The sequence below is a fragment of the Rhyacophila brunnea genome, unplaced genomic scaffold (assembly GCF_057557595.1).
Source record: "Rhyacophila brunnea isolate RB1 unplaced genomic scaffold, BYU_Rbru_1.0 scaffold_9, whole genome shotgun sequence".
NCBI lineage: Eukaryota > Metazoa > Arthropoda > Insecta > Trichoptera > Rhyacophilidae > Rhyacophila > Rhyacophila brunnea.
In genome coordinates this window covers 12,397,219-12,418,705 of record NW_028233361.1, presented here as the reverse complement: position 1 = coordinate 12,418,705, position 21,487 = coordinate 12,397,219, and the positions used below count along the sequence as shown (strand labels likewise).

The 21,487-nt window shown below is 34.2% G+C and overlaps 2 protein-coding genes across 2 annotated transcripts; one reads left to right on the top strand and one right to left on the bottom strand.

The window, feature by feature from the left end:
- Positions 1-59: 59 nt before the first annotated feature.
- On the bottom strand, positions 60-10,819 carry Dnai2 (dynein, axonemal, intermediate chain 2). Its single transcript, XM_085960020.1, has 12 exons — positions 10,602-10,819; positions 9,977-10,124; positions 8,754-9,015; positions 6,890-6,999; positions 6,618-6,769; positions 6,392-6,526; positions 5,332-5,413; positions 5,040-5,218; positions 4,084-4,216; positions 3,601-3,705; positions 2,419-2,659; positions 60-67 (listed from the first exon to the last, which is right to left on the bottom strand). Exons 1-12 carry the CDS (start codon positions 10,817-10,819, stop codon positions 60-62), a joined length of 1,773 nt encoding a protein of 590 aa, XP_085816146.1.
- A 483-nt stretch (positions 10,820-11,302) lies between these two features.
- hdm (meiosis specific with OB domains hold'em) lies at positions 11,303-21,045 on the top strand. Its single transcript, XM_085959779.1, has 9 exons — positions 11,303-11,549; positions 11,662-11,729; positions 13,501-13,651; positions 17,099-17,182; positions 17,465-17,558; positions 17,959-18,179; positions 19,239-19,383; positions 19,513-19,705; positions 20,695-21,045. Exons 1-9 carry the CDS (start codon positions 11,303-11,305, stop codon positions 20,863-20,865), a joined length of 1,374 nt encoding a protein of 457 aa, XP_085815905.1. The 3' UTR covers positions 20,866-21,045.
- The last annotated feature ends 442 nt before the right edge of the window (positions 21,046-21,487 follow it).

The window sequence follows — 21,487 nt, the reverse complement described above, 5'->3', positions numbered from 1 at the left end:
TCTCATAAAAGTGAAGTATGTATCTCTTGTCCCATATGTGACAAATTATGTTTTTCCCTCTAACCATCTGGAAGAAAAATATAGAAACAATTAAAATGTTAATTTTATCCAAAGAATAATTGTGGAGCCGATGACCAAAGAAGTGACATATAAGTAAAAAAAAAAATGATTTGAAGCAGTTTTCACAACATCACATACCAGTGGCAAAGGCTCCATAGTAGGTGATTATTTAAAGCCTACCTTCTAAGAAAAATAGATCTTCAAGTAAATAATTTAATTTAAAATAAATAAATACACTGAAAAATCGAAGACAATTGAGAGTAAAGTAGTTTTATTTTATTTAGTAAGGTTTATAACTATAAATAGCGCCGTCTGGATTCAACTATATTATGAATTAATTTGATGGCAATTTGCAATGACATTTATTTGAGATCTGTTTTGTATGTGTTTCAGTCGCTGTCTGGCATTTTATTCCGAAATCGTAAGCTTAACATGAACAGCCTAAAGATTGTATGGAAATGTTTATTGTCTATGATTGCCACTTTAAGCAAATAATAAATAAATAAGATTTATAAATTGTTTTTTAAAAATAAAAAATAATTGTATCTCGTGATTATTATTTAGGTTAGTTCAGTCATAGACAAACATAATTTATATCATATTCTGCAGTCATATTGTGGATCCAAACACATTGATAATGGTTTAGTTTGTAAGACTAAATTCAGTGTAGGTATTATTGTGTTCTGTTTATGGATAAATTATTTGTTATTGTACCTAAGTCGAATGTCAGTGCTTTAAATAACAAGTATTTATTAAAATGTCTAGTTTTCCGACTGAAGTTGAAAATTGCTATACGTCAGATACCATATTAAAAACGTCATTGTCGATTTTGACGTTTGTTCAAAAATCAGATATTATCAAAGCTGGAAGGTCAAGAGTTCATTTAGAATTGCATACAGCAAAAAAACTTATATTAGACATTTTCACAACAATTTATATGATAAATATTCGTTTTTAACTGGCAATTGTAAATTAAACAAACTACAGTACACTCTCAGTAAACCGCCGCTCGATTATCTGACAACTACTATAATCCACCGTTATTTTTACTCGTTGAAAGCACAAAATCAAGCTATAATTCGCCGATATTCGATTGTCAAATTCAGTAGTCTGCCGCGTACGAGTATACAACGCAGATGAGACGGGTTTATTTTGGAAACTACTCCTTCATAAAACGTACATTCATCGCGAAGAAAGTAATGTACCAGGGAGGAAAGTGCCCAAGGACCGCATCACAATTATCAGTGCTCCAATGCAACCCGGACACAAAATAAAGCTTTTGGTCATAGGGAAAGCCAGGAATCCTAAGCCATTCAAGATTATCTGCCTCACTGAACAACTGGTTGTGTCAAGTGATTTACTGTTTAATATTTAGTTCATAAACTTAGTTTATAAATATGTATAGCTTAGTAAATTTTTGATTAGGTATAAATAAAACCGTAATTTGCTTGTACAAATTTCTCAATAAAACTATTTTTACGAAATACCTACCTGTTTTAAATTTTACAATATTTTTTATGTATGCACTATAATCTGCCGCTTTCACTAATTGGATACTTGTCTGGTTTTTGGGATGGCGAGTTATTGTATTTGCCAAAGAAAAATCTGCTTAGAATTCTACTGGCATAAGTGATTTAAATAATTTGTCAAATTCAGTGAGCTATTGAAATTTCAACGATTCATTGTGTCGTCATTAGTATGCACCTATTCATCAGTAGTAATATCGTAAGTATTATCTTCTTATTTCCCGTAAGTATACCTGACAAGTGTGCTCTTTTTCTCTGGTCTCCACAGCCCACCTCTTTCCAAAAGTCACGCTTCGCCACTGCCACACACCTATTTATGTGAATCTTTATGAACTAAAATGTTATTATTTTCATTGCAAATTTCAATGACATTAATATGGACGAATCATCTGGAAAAGAAAATGACACTCACTTTATTGTCGGGTCTGCCGAATGGCATAATCTGTTCTACCGCCATTACAATAAAGGTGATATTGCTATAAATTCCTGATGCTTTTTGTTGGGTCTGCCAAATGGTTCGGTTCGAATGGGTTCGCTCAAATGAACATTGACATTAGAAACACTGCTCTAACGCCATTACAATAAAGGTCATATTGCTATAAATTCCCGATGCGTGATATCGCATAATGGAAATTGCGTAACGTCTACCTATACATGCGAATGCGCGAATTTACTTGCTAGCTACTGTATTGAGTGCATCGTCCATTAATAATGTCATTGGCAAATTTGAATATTTTAGCCTGACATTAAAATTTAACATTAAAACAAAAATCAAGAATTAGGTCATTTGTGCTACAATTTGGTTTTTTGCTTGATGTATGATTGAACCGACCAATGATGGGATCCATGGTGGGCGGTGCCTGTTGCGCCTTTCCTTCCCTGTCCACGATCTGCCGGTATTCAACTTCTGCATCCACAATGTCCCGATCGGCCGCCCCTGAGGAGTTTTCTCCCCCTCCCTGCCCTCCCGCACCTGGCCCCCCAGCCTGCCCGCTGCGCACTTTCATCTTGAGACGAATCTCTCGCATGCGTGCCTCTAGAATCCGCTCGCGTTTGCTCTCTCGCTCGAACATCTACAATTAAAATTAGACTTAAATCGCACAAATGATAATGACATACGAGAGCTTTTTAAGTATTTTACATTGCCATTCATCGGGTATGATCTCTTAGCCGACTAGAACTAGACTAGTTTTTCAAATTTTTTTGATCCAGTGCAAGGAATCGATGGATTGGGCAAATGATTAACAATTGTTTATTGTAAAAAATTATTAATACATCCTCCACTCCACTCCACGAAAATAGTAATTTTATTTTATATGTGAGAATAGTTGTCATGACGAATTACATACACCTTAGATCTCTATCACCTATTTGCGGAGCTGTGAATATTTTTTTTTTGTTTTTTGATTTTGCAATGGGCAGACCTTCGAGGATAGAGGCAACACTGGCTCAAAAATATTAATGACAACGAACCGGGAGGGATGAAGAAAAAATGAAAGACTTAGGTTAAGATAGGTTCAATCAATGAATAAAGATCCTTAAAACCTGAGTACAGTACAGCCAGAGGTGGAGATATATTCTGGAGGCGATCATGGTCCATATCGAAAAGTAGAGCCAATGATAATAATGAGTTTACTATAAAGACTGAACCAAAGAGTTGAGACTAATAAAGATGGAGAAAGAGCCTATTGAAGTCTGCATTACAACGCTGGATAGGGATTTCAGAAATGGTTGGATTGGTAACTAGAATAGTTTATTGGGGATATTTCTGTATTATCTCTATTCAAGATCTTATATTGCTATCTGATTTATCATGATCTATAGAAAAGTATATCAGTCTATGATCTATAGTCATAGTGTATATTTTATAGACGTTTTCTTAATTATACTTTTTTTTAACACCGACTGTGTTATAAATTTGCAGTTATTCAAACTGTTTTATTGATTTTTTAAATTTCCCCATAACTTGTGTGAAATTTTCACCCATAGTTGAAGAGTTGCAGTATACACTTACGTTTGTAAGCAGAAGCTTGTCATTTTTAGCTGATACACCCAAATTTTCAGACAGCTCCACCAGATACACCGATCCTTTTCTACTTCCGCAAGGCACCAGACGACCCTATCGGTTGAAAAAGAAATACATACTTATAGAAATTATTGATAAAATTATTTAGAGAAAATTATTTGTTCTACATATTAATCATTCTTCATTCTACAATATCTACAAAGATTCACTGTTAAATACTATAATATTATTTAAATTGGGAAACAAACTAATGCAATTAATTGTGTTTTATATTAAATCTAATTTTTGGTAATATTAAAATAGGTATACAGTTGACTAAGATTTCTGAGTTCCTCCATTTGGTCAATCCAAACTATATAATATTCAAATAATGATACTGCTTATTTGATGGTCAGTTTTATATATATAATTATTTTTTCTTAACGTTATTCATAATTTGTTTTTAACAATCTGTATTTTGTCAACGCTTACCTGTTCTTGAGGCCTTATTTTAGTCAGCGGCTCATCGCAAAGCTGTGCTGTTATTACGGGTGCGTTCTGTTTTCTAAGAATGTCCCAGCAACACAGACAACCATCCCACCTGGTTGTCATGAAGAGAGAGAACCTAGTAATGAATTCATTTTTAAACAGTGTCACCTCCGAAAGGGGGGGGGGGGGGGGTGTAGGATGAAGCGCTGGTATTAATAATTACTATTTTTGGCATTTAAAATATTGTGCTGACAATTGTTTTAAGTTATATAGGTAACTACAAAATCATTTGCTATTGATTGGCTTTAAAATTACAGCTTGCTTCTAAATATTTTTAAAATTGACTAAGTATAGAATTTATAATGACTCTAGGTTTTACTTGGCTTGCTTATAGAATTAATGTAGGTATAAAAAATGCAGGATTTTATTTATATTAAGGGCTAGACTGATTCTATTAAATTTTGTAGAACTTGCCAAGGGTGACTATAAATTTCCATACATCTAAGCTTACGGGCTAGAAATTTGCCTCGCAGTCGATCTGTTCATGTTTGCATGAATCAGGCCTCATGGCCTTGGATCCTCTGAGGATGCCATGGTTTAGGCGGTATCAACAGGCTTTGTAATTTACAACGCAGTTAATATTATATGGTTTGAATTCCGTGAGGTACGGAAATTATTTTGGAACAGATAATATTATGGTATCCTTGAACCTGACAAACATAATTTTACAGAGTATCAGGAAAGTCTTAAAATTGTGTCTACTTCAAATTGGCTGGATTCTGGCTTCTTAGAAGATTAATTATAACCATTCACCGAATGAGTTATCTAATTGCTACATAGTATGTTAGTTGAAGAAAGAAAAACACTAGTGACCGGCAAGCCACTGTGATGGTCATACAAAATTATTATTCAATTGCTTATTTAAGAGAACATATAAAATATGGGACCCAAAAATATACCTTAACGGACTCCATGCACCATCTGTTAACTTTGAACGGTGATAGTAGGTCCAAATTATTGGACTTTCCTTGCAATCCTCTGACCATATACGGGCTGTCCAGTCGCCTACTGTTAAGAAATTCTTCACGAATCCCGGATTTCTTTGCAACGCGTACACGGGACCCAAATGAGCAGAAAACTGAAATCATAGATTGATATAGTAATACACTGTCCACATAGGGCAGAGGATTTGAAACATTCAAACATATATAATGTTATGTAATGATGGTTTTGTAAAGAAATTTACATTACCCGCCCAGGTAATCTCTCGAAAGCAGTCTTGCCTTTACGATTGCCTCCAATCACCAAACCTTGCTCTGTGCCACACATAAATCTGGAAAAATAATCCATAAACACATTTATTCATATTTTATTAAGTGCTTTTCAATTTCATAACGAAAAATAATAACATAAATTTAAGACAATATTATATTATTGAATAATCCGAATGCAGCAATTAATAAAATTAATATTATTTTTCAGAGGATGCAGTATATTGTATTACTAACTTTATCAGTATCATTATTTAATACATTGTCTGGTGTCCCTCACGGCTCAAGCTTAGGACCATAGCAACAATTATTACACTAATACTGTATTGTCGGCACTGGATATAAATAAGCCAATAGGTTGATTGTTCCTGCAATAATTAGTTCTCTCAGGCATTTGATAAAATCGATCATTAGATACAACATATTGACCTAAACAGATCGATTTCTCGGGTGGAGAGTTAATTTTGGAATCTTAATCAATGCCTATCGTACAATTGCAAACTTTTAAATGATATCTTGTGAATGTCTTGAATAAATTATCTGTAAAAGGTATCCATGAAATGTTGACAATGCTCAGAGTAATAATATAAAGAATGTATGTATTGTTCGGTAAAATAAAGCCGTGTTTTATGTGTATAATGCACAGGAGAACCTCATTATTATTATTAACTTAACTATGGAACGTTATACCATAATGTTGCTTCTCAGTACGGCTACCAAATTTAAACACAACGTGTTTTCTACTAAATTAACTAAAAATAATTACCACTCGCTTAATATTGCACATGCTTGCAGTTTTTAAATGAATGTAGTCATCCAAATCAATATTTACCGGCGACATGAGGAAAAACTATTTAATTCAGCAGTAGAAATTCTATCTTACTCTAATGCATATTGCGGAGATATAAGCGTGCTGAATGCTTTCTCACTCGCACTTATGGTTCATTTTTTTTCAGGCCTTATAACAATGAATGAATTGAAATGTATCTATGACTGTTATTTCAATACAATCAAACTAAAATTAGATAACTCCGACAAACCTAGTTGGGATTGTTGTCTCATATTCAAGACAACTCACTCCGAGAGCTCTTGTCACTGATTGTTCTTCACCGACATTTTTAACCGGGTCAATAATCATTGTGTCAGTAGGCTCACTTAATTTTCTTGTATCCCACCTGAAAAAGCATAGATTTATTTTCCAGAATTATTTTTTGTAACTACATTAATTATAATATTGGGTATTTCTAAAACAGTTTCCAATTTAACCATTTACACTGGCCATCAGTAGACGATGAGAAGAACTCAGTGCCAGTCTTCGAGTTGATGTACAATACATTTCTGACAGGATCACGGTGCGCCTGATGCATAGGGCACATTTCGCATGGTTCTGACCCTTTTCTTATGTCAAACGCTGCCACCTGAATGGAAATAAATATTTATTGTTGAAATTGCCAAGGTTTTATGACATGTCAGCCGCAATATAGAAGTCTCACTATACTCTGCAGCTCATGATTATTGATAAATTATTGTTCCTCTACCTGTCCACTGAGGAGTCCTCCTACTAAGGTATTGGGATCTCTGGGGTTGAATTCCAAACAGCATAGAGGCACATGTGGCATAATAACAAGCTGTGGCTTGTTAGGATTTTCTGAAATTATTCATGTAAATAAGTACAGTCGAACTCGGATATTACGATGACGGATATAGCGAGATCTCGGATGTAACGAGGAAACATTTGTTGACATTTTAGTTTACGATTTTCTCCATACATTTATTCACTTTCCTAACGAGCTACTTATCGGATATACCGAGCTAAAATATCGTCAAAAAACTTCTTAAAACTGTTAATGTGTCGATTGTTTAAAAACATTTCGATCCTAAGCAATAAAATCCGACCAAACAGGATGCCGCCGGGTTCAGATTACGTTTATGCCACTAGTTAAGTGTCAAAGTATCTACCTTATTGGTGTTTTCGCTGACAATATTTAAAAAGTTTCCACGAAGATGGTTGAAATTGCATGTAAAAATCCAAGGTTTGTGAAGTCAGTAGGTACCTACCAGCGTTCATTACAATTAACAACTTCTTTTGTTGCTTATGAATGCCATGCTTATTTCGGGGAAAAATTCTAATTGTGTATTTTTGTTTGAATTGCGACTTTTTGTGTTATGTGACCGCTCATTTAAAAATACCTATTCTCTGATACAACGAATAACGCTTATAACGAGCAAATTCAGTCGGTCCCATCTTTCTCGTAATAACCAAGATTGACTGTATTACATAATATTGTTTGGGTAGGTACTCTGTGTTATTGATTTTCTAGAAAAATATCATATTTTTTACTGGATTATGAGTACAATATGCAATACAGTGAAACCCCAATTTTACGTTTTTGAAGGGACTGACAAAAAAAACTAACACTGAGGGTTGATAATAAAATTTTTTAAAAAATCCAACCATATTTTTGTCAACATGTTCTTTCACCTTTTCAAGAATGTTCATTTTCTATTGAACAGACTTTTCTTTGCTGAGACATTACCTAAACGGTTAAACAAAAAAAACAATACAACAACAAAAACCTTATACAATCGTGTCGTGTTACCATGATATTGGGCACTGCAGGCATGTCTAATAATAGGAACACACACATGCATCTAGAATTCATTTTAATGATTACCATACATAAATTGAGGTGTCTGGAAACAAAAGCGACAGTTTTTAAAAATCGATAGAAACAAAAACCGCAATATTCTGGTGGCAGCAGGTGATTATCGATTTTTAAAAACTGCCGTCTTTGTTTCCAGACACCTCAATTGAATGAATTCAAATAAATTGGATTTTTAATTATAATAGGTAAGTAGGTATGTATTTTTAATCGAATTTTGAATATTTCAGATGAAAATTGTGGTAAATAAAAATGTAAAACCAAGAATTACTTAAATGTATTTAAATGAAATAGGATTGCAGGAACTATACACCATTAGCGGAAAAAGATAAATTTTATTCCCGCCATGTAAAATCAGTGTTCCACTGTATAAAAAGATGTAAGAAATCATTAGCATGTTCTTGTTTAACGAAGGGGCCCAAAGGACATAACTCTCCTGAAAAGTAATAATTTTAGACTTATCCCTGTTTTCCAATCATACACATTCGACATTTATTAACTAACAAAACTATTGTGAGTCATTATTCCACTGGATACATATATTTCTATAGCTGAAGGAAAAGGGAAATAAGTCAAAAACACAAAAACTACTTATTTCCAGTTTCTTTGATACCACATCTTATGTAATAAAAATTCTGGCTCTTATTCTAGCCATTTTAAAAGCTCTGATAGTTATAAATTAAACTTGGAATGAAAACACAAGGTAAAACTAAAATATCTATACAAATGGAATTATTACCGATATCCCAAATATAACTATGTGTGCACTGTTCAACGGTAGATCTCTGGAACTCTAGATCACAGTGAGTGGCTGCCAATCTTGCTCCATTATCAGCCGACCAGCTCAAGAATGTTATGGGCCTTTTCACTGCATTGGGGTCACGATACACATTTATCGTACGGCAAGAACTCTTTTCTACCGGAGGAGCGGGGTCTAACTCGGTGAAGTATGTCTGATAGATGTTTATTGCGTTGTTTTGGAGTATATAATGCTCCATTCCCTGTTGTAAGAATAATATCAAAAATTGTGAGTGTGGTTAACTTATAATATTATTGAACCAAGAAAAACCTTTTGTAAAACATACCCAATAATGAAAATATATAACTAATAAAAAAATGAATGTAGAATAGCCTATAGCAGCGATTTCCAAACTGGTAGGCGCGGAGTGTTGCAAAGGGAGGCGCGAAAAGTTAAACACAATTAATGTAGCCACAGGTTTGTAGTGTGCAAATGCATAGTTTATAAAATGGCTAATAAAAAAACAGTTCTATAAAAGGTTGTTTGTAAACCTGTCTGAAAATCTGGAGACTAATTTTATAATACCTCACTTCTATACTATTGTAAAGCGCGCTGGCTATCTCGTGAAAATGAAATAAAAGGGTCAAATCATAATGTTGAAATTTGAGACAAATTTGTTTAGGAACGATAATTTTGTTGTTAAACTTGTCAATTTGGTTGAAATTAAAAAAAAAAAGAGTGAATAAATCAATGCATGGCACTAATATATTTACTGATTTAAAAAGACAAAGTGAAGGCATTCATAAAAAATTGGAGCTATGGAAATCAAAATTACAAAAAAAGTAAGTTTGCCATGTTTCCACTTTTAAATTTCTGTGCCAGATATATTGAAGCAAACAAAAATCTATTTACTGAGTTCTTGGTTAGTTTGCTAATGCACTTTTCATATTATTTTATTAACAGTAAAAAAAAGTCACCCCTGCTTTGTTTCACGGCAATTAAATATTGTAAATATGTGGTTGTGCGTTGGAATTTGATGTGATACCTTTTTCTGTCGATCACGGCCTCATAGAGCGAGAAAACTCGTTGAAGGCATAGAACCGGTTAAAAAACTGTGTAATTTAATAAGAATGCTGCATTCTTACAATCTCGTTTATATTAAGTACTTATTGAATTAACAGTATTAAATAATTAGAGAGGTAATAATATAAAAAATATATTACATGAGTCAAATTCATAATGCAGTGAACGTATGAATCATCCTTTTCTATTTTTCTTCTGTATCTTTGAGTAGCTTCAGCATCCGCTGTATTTATGTCTTTTGGCCACCCTCCTTCAATATGATTAATACCAGTGCTTACATATTCCGCCCTAAAAAAACATTCATTTAAATAATAAGTAGGTATATATAATAAGAAACAAAAAACCATTCTTTAGGGAACAATAAGAGTATTGATAGATATTTTTCTATTAGAGTAATAACTAGGATAATTAAATTGATCCAGAACTTTTTATGTTATCATCATCATTTATGGCACTAAAACCCTTGGTGGGTCTCGACCTCCTTAATAAATTTCACCTGGACGATCTAGCACCGACACTCTCCAGTTGCTTTAATAAGTATTTTTATTATTATATTATATAAGTATTTTTAAATCTCCCGTGGCACAATTCAGCCATCTCAATAATTTCGGCCGTCGAGGTCTTCCCTTGCCAGCCTTGCTTACATAGCCCGCTTCACTGGTATATTCTCTGAAATTTTATGTACATGGGCAATCCAGCACAGTCTCTGCATTTTCATATGCCGCATGATCTTGTCACCCCCCATAAAGTGAAATTTGTACTTACCTGTATGTATTGACTTCATGTTCTGAATAGTTTTTACTGTACTGTAAAGATTGGTGGACGGGATTCCTTAATATAAAATTTTTGGTCACTGTTTTGTCAGGACCAACAGAAATGCCTATTTCTGGAGTCGTATCAGAAAAAAAACACTGCTTTCCAAATTCATTTCTATGTTTATTGTAACTGTAAGTAAAATCAGATTTTGTGCTTGGCTGGTCCATTTTGCTTATAAAAAGTTACATGGGTTCATAAAAATCGAAAAAAATAAAAATTGTTTTATAGTTGCTATGGGAAAATTTTATGTTGCCAATGAAAGTTTAGAAAAAAATGTAGGGTTTTACATCAATCAATAATTATTGTGTCACATTGTTATTTCAATGCTAAATAATAGGCCTGAATATTTTTTTTTAAATATTGGAGAAACAGCAGTATTTTATTACCTATGCCCTATCGTATCAGTAAACATTCAAAAAAATATTGATAATGAAACTAATAATATTATTTTTCTCTTCAAAAATTATAATTGCATAGGTGCCTATTCAATTACGTTTCTAATGATTTAAATGTAAAAATAAGTCAGTTTTTTATATCAAGTATCAACCGTATCTAATATAGGTTCATAGATAATTTACGATTTTTAATTAAAAATATTTTTCTGGCAACATTACAAACGGCGGTAAAAGTTGTCTTGTTTCAACACAAAAATGGCAGGTCTTCAGAGATTGACGCTAAATTCTTTGAATGTTGATATTGAGAATTCCATTATCATCGGAATTCTTATAGCTAAATCCAGTCCAAGATTATTTAAATCTCAAAAGAAACCAGACGAATCCAGGGGAGTTTGGTCTTTCACCATCAGAGATTCACGTACAGATTTCGTCAATGCTTCGGTATGGGGATCAGGACATTTCGTAACTTCTTTCGATGAAATGTTTAATGTGGGAGATGTAGGTGAGAGAAATGGTTAAATGTATTATTTTATACGTATTTATATACTACAACAATTTCTTGAACTACCTTTCTTAAATATATACAATTGATTACCAATTTATTAACATTTCAGTTGATGTCATCAGTGCAAAGATTAAAACTCGACACATTGGTGACCGAAATGAACAATTTCAACCAGAGGTATTAATTTAACAATAAAATATATATTATATATATAGTAATTTACTCTTATATATATATATATCGATCTATTTAATTATTCTACTTATCTTTAGCCAATCTCCTGGTAAAATACTAACACTGAATACATGAAACAAAAAATCCTACAGATTTTTCTTGGATTGTCTTGTCAAAATATCAGAAAATTTATAAACCTAACCTAAAATGAGCACGTATTTTTATCATTAAATAGGCATGAAACATATAATGGAAGTGAAGTGACATCAATTATTGGTGAAAGTAATAAATGAATCAAGATTTCACTTTTCATTATTTTAATTTGATTTGATACAAATGAGTCACTTTTTCACTTGTTCATTTTGAGTGATCATTAAAAACATGTAGGTACCTATAATTAAAAATAGTTCTGTGTATTTATTATTTGCGAATATTCTTCCACAAACTAATTAAAGCGTTTATGACATTGAGCTACTTTATAAGCTGCTTGTTGGCGAATTTACAATCTGCTAGCAAATTCGCCCAGTGTCATCATCGAACAAGCGAACAAGCAGATTGCAAACAATCTACCGAGAAAAGTTGAAAGCCGGTCAACTTTACGCGCTACACGCTGGCGTGTGGGCTTACTGTTTCTGCGCAGTAGAGCGATGGTAGCGACCTCCCGGTAAAAAAAAAACAACTAAATACATCCTGTCAAAATAGTACCAAAAATGATGGTTTCAACTCACTAGCTTGTTGGCTTCTGAGCGAGTGCAAAGTTTTGTCTGTCATCATCACAATCGCACTAGCTGACTCGCCCGCTTTTAAATTCGCCAACAAACAGCTTGTAAAGTAGCTCAATGTCATTGACACATTAGTAGTAACTAAGAGAACACACCAAGCAGCCTCTCATCACGTTGAAAGTGAAGAGGTGACGTTGGACCTGGCTACTAATTAACCATAGTAAACAGTTATGGAATCATTTTTAGGTGTTGTAATACAATATAATAATACCTGTACACGTGCATGGATTTATTTGCACTAATAGTGTGTATTTTATATCGCGATAATAACGGTTTACAAGTAAAAGTTCCGACTGTCTCGCCAATCTCATTCTTCAAGAGTAAGTGAGACGCAATGTTGTCATTTTATGGTACTATTTGACAGTCGTAAAAATTGGTTAACCCCAAAATGAGATGTAATTTGTTTTTTTCCGGCAGGTTCGCCACTATCCTTCTACTGCGCATGTGCAGATATCGAACAAATCTCAACTGTCGCATATAAATTCAGAAGCTTCCGAACTTTTTTGTTTCATGCATGCAATGATGCAACTGGCAGGATAATACATGTTTACACATGCACTTTCTTGTTATGGGTGCGATAATACGTACTTCCAGCAGTAAATCCATGCATGTGTAAATGGGGTATAAGAGTCCCTTTAGTTATGGTCCACACTCTTGTTTTTATCCAGAGCTTTGACCTAAAAGTGGAGTTTGTAGAGTCAATGGTGATGATCCATAGAGATCTGGAAAGGTCTAAACTCATCTCCATTCAATATAGATATTTGAGGTTATTGGAAGTAAAAGCAACAAAGTGCCATGTAGTCCTATGTGACAGTGTTAGTGCCCATACGCACTTGCGGCAGGCCGCCTATCGTTTTTTGTATGCCGGCTAACCGCAGCGGCCTGCCGCATATCGCACTTTGCATACAAAAAACGATAGGCGGCCTGCCGCAAGTGCGTATGGGCACTTACCTTTACTTCAATTTAATAGCTTCATTGTAATTTCCTTCCAGGTTTCCTCACCGTTCCAACTAATTCTAAATGAGGGACATTCAGAGATGTCCATTCATGAGGCAGAAGATTTCAACCGATATGTACCGCTTCTACATATTCCCACCAAACCATCAGCTGGTTATTTCACTCTTTCAGATGTGCAGATTAATGGTAAATAATTTCAATAATTATCTTTGTCGAATGTTTCAGTAAATAATTATATTGGATGTGACACGAGTCGCTTAGTCGCTAAACCCGCTCTGGGCAATTTTCAATAATGTTCAACAATGTCGCGATTCAAACAATGATTTTTAACATACATTTAAATCGCTATACAAACGTCACCACTACTAGTATCAACATCATCGTAAATGTGCAAAACAGTTTTTCGTGATTTACTCGTAACTCAAAAAAACCTCCAGAGCAGGTTTAGCGATTAAGCAACTCATACTGAGTACAAAAAAATATCACCAGAATTCATATTGAATAAGCCAAAGCTTCTGGAAAACGATTTTCAACAACAATAAAATATTGAATTAGGTTTACCAGTCACAGTGATTACACCACCAAACTCTGTTAGCTTGATATAATAGAATACCACACAATGAGCATGTGGCAAATTGCATAATACCAATCACATCCTCTGAGAGTGTTCCCACGTGTTGGTTAAGTGGGAAGAATTATTACTAAAGTCTCTTCGACTCTTGATTAATCAGATCGGCTATAGTTTTATATTTAACTTCGTTAAATTATATTATATTGAATCCATAATTCCTATATAACGCTTGTATAACTTCAAGTAGGCTATGATTATGGCTACCAACAGTTATATTGTATGACGCTCTACTATTGTCATATTATATACATGGCTGATAACATTGACGGCCCACAAATTAAGCAACACTTAACTTTCTATATTTAAATAAAGAAATACTCAATTTTCTATTTGTCGTGAAAATGATATGTTTTGGTCTTTTTTGGGCACTAATTGCACTGATTGCTAAACTATTTTCCTACTATGCAAAGAACCTATTGTAAAACGGTAAGGGAAACCATGCTTCAGATTAAATTGTGGGAATTTACATCTTCTCTTTCTCTCACTTCTGTGGGAGGCCATCAGTGATGCAATACAAATCAAGTCATATGCCGAGGTCATGCGGGCTTCCTCATGGTTATTTATTTGAAAATGAGTTTCACATAAGTTAATTACGGAAATATAAATATAAATAGGAATTGTTAATATGTAATTATTAGTCCCCTACAAAATATTAATGACATAATATTGCATTACAACCGAATGTACACGCTTTTTACAGTTTCACAATTCAATTACTCTAGGTCTATGGTGCGACCGACCAAAATTCATCGTGTCTTGAATCTGCATTCATCGGCATCTGGCCTGTGTATTTTCCATTGAACAAAAAAAAATCATTTCAAAATTATTATTTTTTATTCATTCATAAGTATATAGATATTGTTATTATTGAAAATACATGATTTTGAAAAACCTCAGACATGTCAAAAAGTTCTAATAAATGTAGGACCGAGTGGGTTTCCAACTCGCACCATTCGCTGTTTGTGTGATCTTATCCTTTGAAGTATAAAATGAATTATAATATCTATGCTATCGGGGGTGTTTTATACTTTGCCAAGGAAAGGCAACCAACTTTGTGGTAACACGGTAACAGTGGAGGTAGGCTATAGAGATTCAATGTAAATAGTGTCCATTATGTCAGTCACCCTGCTTAAACAAAACATTCTATGTAATATACGAGGGTGGGTCAATAATTCCTTAGAAAAAAGCATTAAAACAGGTTTTATTTTTGTATTTTTTTTTTATTTCTCAACATAATTTCCTTGGAGCTCAATACACTTGGTTAGACGTTTCTCAATTTTTTTTAAACCGTCAGAAAAATAAGTTTTCGGAAGGTCCTCAAAATAAGCATTTGTCCGATCGATGACTTCTTCATTTGAAAAAAAACGTTGTCCACTTAGCCATTTTTTTAAGTTTGGGAAAAGGAAAAAGTCACTGGGGGGGGGCTAAATCTGGCGAATACGGTGGGTGGTCGACCAATTCGAACTTCAATTCTTCAATTTTAGCCATTGATCGTAAACATGTGTGAACACGGGCATTGTCCTGATGAAAGAGGATTTTTTTCCTGTTTAAATGAGGCCGTTTTTCTTCAATTTTGTTTTTTAGCTGGTCCAATAAAGATGCGTAATAATCCCCTGTTATTGTTTTTCCTTTTTCCAAATAGTCAACGAAAATAATTTCACGTGCATCCCAAAATACAGTAGCCATAACCTTACCAGCTGATTTTACGGTTTTCGCCTTCTTTGGACATGGTTTGCCTTCGCAATCCACTGCTTTGACTGTTCTTTCGTCTCGGGAGTATAGTGGTGTATCCATGTTTCATCTACAGTCACAAAGCGACGAAAAAATTCATCCGGATTGCGTTGCATGAGCGACAACAGGGCTTTAGAGGCCACCACCCTACTGCGTTTATTGTTGACTGTGAGCAAACGCGGCACCCATCTTGCAGAAATATTTTTCATGCCCAATTTGTCATGTAAAATAGAAATGACGCTACCTTTTGAGATCCCTGTAACCTCAATTATCTCACTCAACTTTAATCTTCGGTCACTTAACACCATATCGTGGATTTTATTGATCATTTCTGGTGTAGTCACCTCTACAGGACGTCCTGAGCGTGGTTCATCCTTTGTTGATGTACGACCACGTTTAAATTCATTTAACCAGTTATAAATAGTTGCAAGTGAAGGAGCAGATATGCCGTGAACTAAATCCAACTCATTTTTTATTTCCTTTGCTGTTAACCCTTTTATATTAAAATGTTTAATAACAACTCTAAACTCAATTTTCTCCATTTTCCATTTTTCCATTTTCCACAAGCAAATTTTTTTTTTGAATGTACGAGAAACACACAACAACCCGACCAATCTGATTGAAACTTCGCAGCATACTGAATCGGTAGTGCCGCTGCATGAAAACAAACCGCTTGCAGTACTAGTCGCGCCACCTGTCGGCTTTTCTAAGGACTTATTGACCCACCCTCGTATCTAAAATTATGTAGGCATAAATACATATTTGTCAATTATGGTTTAGTTTTTTTTTTAGTTTATGTAACCGGGCGGTTTTGTATGGCGGCAAGTGAGAGGCTGCCAATTTTTTAGCAAAAATAAACCTTATTATTATTTTTTTTTTTAAATGTATTGACAGTTTATCATAAACACTTACCAATCATATGCTAAATGTCTCATTATAGGACCAGTATTCTTCCGAATTTTATATTATTCAAAACAAACACCTGAGACTGGCATTCTGTCTTCAAAGACAGGCGAATAAGTTCGCGTTTTTTGTATGGCCGGCACTGCACACCCGGCCATATCCTTGAACTAGTTCGCTTTGGCACAGAACCAGTCTAACCAACACAGTCATTGAAAACAAATAAGTATGATTGACAAAGTGTGAACTATTATTGTCGAATCTACCACAACCTTCGTCCAACCTTCGCTACTGCAAGGTAATAATATTACTAAGATGAAAGTTAGCGGGTGATTGTATAAAACCACATGATAAAAGTAGTTTTTTTTCAGCCCAGAATATTCGTGAAGATACGATTGACTTATTGGTTGCGGTCCGAGCTATTTCTGCTATCAAGACAATAAAAACTAAAACTGGTATGTACAAATTAAAACACTCCATTGATGATTTAAGTAGCAAGATAAAATATAGAAAAAACTCGAAGGCTTCCATTTTGCATGATAATTCTATGTTTAGTGTCCATACCTCCCATGCCATAGAAAAGAATCGAGAGGACATAGTGGCGCTATAGGATTGGTTTGTCGAATATCGAATAAGTAAAAGACAGGTACCCACTACAAATAGTTTCGTTTTATTGAAGTTAACTATTTCCACTCTAAAAATAATACATTCATGTGTTGTTACATATTATTTTACAGGTAATGAAATTCAACACCGTGAAGTTAGCCTCATGGATCAATCAACAACCAATCCCTTCAAACTTATGATGTGGGATCAAGATTGTATTGTCAGGTATGTAGAATTATATCTTATAGTATGATGACACTCTATGACAGCGACCGGTGACACTACTGCTTCAAGAGATGTAATGGTGCACTCGACCCGATGTGTCGTGAAGTTTATAGAAAACCGTGTAATGAACACCTCAAAAATGCCTGACCCACTGCTTGTCTTTGTGATTTATAAGATAACTGATGGCTGTAAATAAATATGTCCATTTTTAAAATTGCAAGTCTTATAAAGATGTTAAAACTTATTTATTCTCTGTATGCAGCCAATGAAGTTTTGTATCGTGAACATGGGCATCTCCATAAGTGTCAGCGACAACAAACCTCTTTGGATGTGACAGTCCAGTCCAGTCCTACACGTTAATTTAATATTAGTTTTAAAACAATCTGTTTTTTATCGACAGGGCTTCATCATGGCTGGCCCGTGAGACAATTCTCTTCCTTTCGGATGTGAAGTTGGAGTGGAGTGACTTTCACAAATTCATCGTGGGGCGGGTCAACTCTCGGACCATCATCACTGAAGACCCGCACACCTCCGAGGCAGAAGCTCTTAGAGTCTTCGCTCGCCATGCTCCCATTCAAGCTAGCGCTGTGCTGGATCATGTGTCACAGAATATACCAGACCGTGAGTTTACCATCAGTTTTTTGTTTTTATAATATGTGGAGTCAATTTTATTTAACTACCCATCCATGATTACATATAAATTTTGCTTTTGTAACTAAAAAATGGATTCTTTAAAAGTGCAATACATAATAGGAATATATTTGAAATGATAATTTGGTTAGCAAATTAATAATTTTATAATTTTAACGTTCGGTCCATGTTCTGTACCCCATTTACACATGCATGGATTTACTACTAACAGTACGTATTATCGCAGCCGTAACAAAAAATGTTTGTGTAAACACGTATTATCGTTCAAATTGCAAGATCGCATGCATGTACCAAAAAGTTCAGAACCTTCTGAATTTTGATGCAACAATTAGACTGTAATATAAGCGCCTGCACCGTAGAACGATATTATCAAATCTGCCGGTAGTTACTACATCGCGCTCATTTTGAGGATAATCGATTTTTACGACCTGACAAATAATACCATAAAGTGACAACATCGCGTCTTGCTCGACTCTTGAAGAAAGAGATTGGCGTAACAGTCAGTACTTTACCGTGTAAGTAGTTATTATCGCGATAGTTTAAAATACACACTATTGGTGCAAGTAAATCCATGCACACTATTACTCCCCACTTCAGTTGTCGTAGTATTTTTAAAATTTATGGCTACGGCCGTGCGGTTCAGCATAACCATTAGTTTCGGAGCATGGCGCCGGGCTATCATACAAGTACCATAAAATGTTCTAAATTATGGTAGAAAATATTTTTTTAATACAAATAAAAATATTTAAAAATTAATCACTCAGAAATGAACCGAAAACTGGAAAAACTTATTTTTTTTGTTGTTTCGGTTTACTGTTTGAAGTCCTAGTTTTGACGCATATTGCTATTTTCCCCATTGACCTTAGTGTACATACGTGAGATATTTTGCAAGATTCTACACTGAAATATCCATAATTTCCGGTAATCACTGGCAGTTAATGTCTACGTCTTTGAACGGTAGCATAATACTAGTCACAGCAATTTATTTTATAGAAGAACTCTCTCTAATAGACTACTATTTGTTTTTAGCAAGCAGTATCAGAAGTGTAATGACCGTACAACAGATACTGGATCGAACCAACGGAGATCAGGAGACGCAGTTTACTGCTTTGCTGTATGCCGTTGTCACCCATTACGATTTAGATGGCTGTAGCAGATTGGTCATGACGAAATGGTAAATAATAATATATTCTTATAGTAATTATTGTAATATCATTTCCGATGTCTATAATGCTAGATTTGTATCGGCAAATTGTGTATGTGATTGAATACTGTCATTAAATTTAATATGTCTTTGTTTCAGCGGTGGATGCATGAGCATACTTAAGAGTTCGGATACGGTGTGTACTAATGTGGAGTGTAGTGTGGCATCAGGAAATGAAATAGGTGTGCCAGAAAAATGCTTCGACATCAGGGTGACCCTCTCCGATCACACTGGGTCTCTTTCTAATTGTAGACTGACAGGAAAGTTTGCTGAAAACGTTTTAGGCTGCAAGGTAAAATATACATTATTATTATTATACTAGAGATAGGTACATAATGCTAAAAAGAAATGATGATTTACTGAGTTTTTCTACTTTCGGTACCTACCTACGAATGATTTGGTAAAATGTGCTATAAACAAGGATGTGGGAGAAAACCTTCTCTAAGTAGTCCAGTCAAATTAGGGTTTACTTGAAAATAATTCACTCTAAAAATCCAAATCAAATGAATTAATTCCCACCCTGCAGTTCAGTAACCGTAGCAAATATACAAAATTATTATTATTTTAAATAATTATATATTATGTTGTATATGGCTGAAAAACTAAAAATCATCCCCCATTTACCAAGATTGCGGCCATAGCACAGCATGTACGAGTATTGTTTTTTGGTATTACTGGGCACTAGCATTATGCACATACAAAGCCTGGCATTTCCCGGGAAACGAGTTATTTTTATCTTATGTGACTTGACTATAAAGAGAGTTAACCTAAATGAAGTGATGATGAAAAAAATATTCACAGACTACTGTTTAAATAAGCTGTGATACATTTCACATTGCGATATTTCATTTCATTTATAGCAAACTTCACACTGTTATCATACGTATCTATCAAAAACCGCAAGCATTCAAACACATTTTTTGATTCGCTCAAACAGTAAATTCCATAAGTAATTAATTAATGTACAGATATATATTGCTATCTATTATTACAATTATGTGACCTATGAAAGAACAGACAGTGTCAATTATTATGCTTAGCAAGGTAGCCAAATACACTGAAGTATAATTATTTAAAATATTAAGACGAACGATCACAAAAATCCTGTATGTCAATTATGTATATTAACTAAACACCAACTTCAAGGAAGGCCGCTATAAATAATGCTGCCAACTTAAAAAACTTAATTTTTCTATGGAACCACACTACAATATAGTTCAAACTCTTTTGCTAGGTTAGTGAAGTATGTATTCCTGATCTTAAACACTTAAAATATTCAAGGTTGACGAGTTCCTGAACATGGATATAGATGAACGGGGACAGCTCAAATGGAAGCTTCTCATGGAAAGATGTGCAGCGAGGATTGTGGTGATGAAAGGACCGCTCGTGTCATTGCTGACTTGCACTCGAGGAGATCCCAACGAGATTGTCAGCAAACTACCGATATATTGAAGACTTCACATTAATATTATGTCCTTAATGTCTTTGAGGTTATTTAGTTGCAATGTCAATTACCTCTGTTTAAATACAATTTGTTAATCTTGTTTGCAATTGATGGCATTGGTAAGTAATGAATAAGTAATTTAATCCAAACAATAAATATTGCAATACTTTTTTCAATGAGTTTGGTTATTTGACCACAATGCTAGAAGAATCTGTCCTTTCTCTACATTAGGTTAGATGTTTTTGATGAATACCAACAAAATCACATTGACATATTCGAGGTGTTACAGTCGAGACGTGTTTCGATGTGCGACCCGCTTACAGATGTAACTGACTTTGCAACTAGTAACCGTATTTATTTCAATTATTCCTTTGATTCGTTGCCAGTGGCAAATATCTTTTTCAACATTGAATTTCATTTTAACATTTCAGCAGCTTCAGTTGGATTTTATAGATATCTAAGTATATTATATTTTGTAGTATTACGTGTTTTCATTAAAACGAAATATTTCGGTACTATAATTAGAAATTATTATATTGTATGGCAGGAACGAAAAAAATAATTGTTTTAAAATTGGTTAGGTAAGAAAGTGTATAAAAGAAATTAGAGCATTTATATGTCAAATTAATA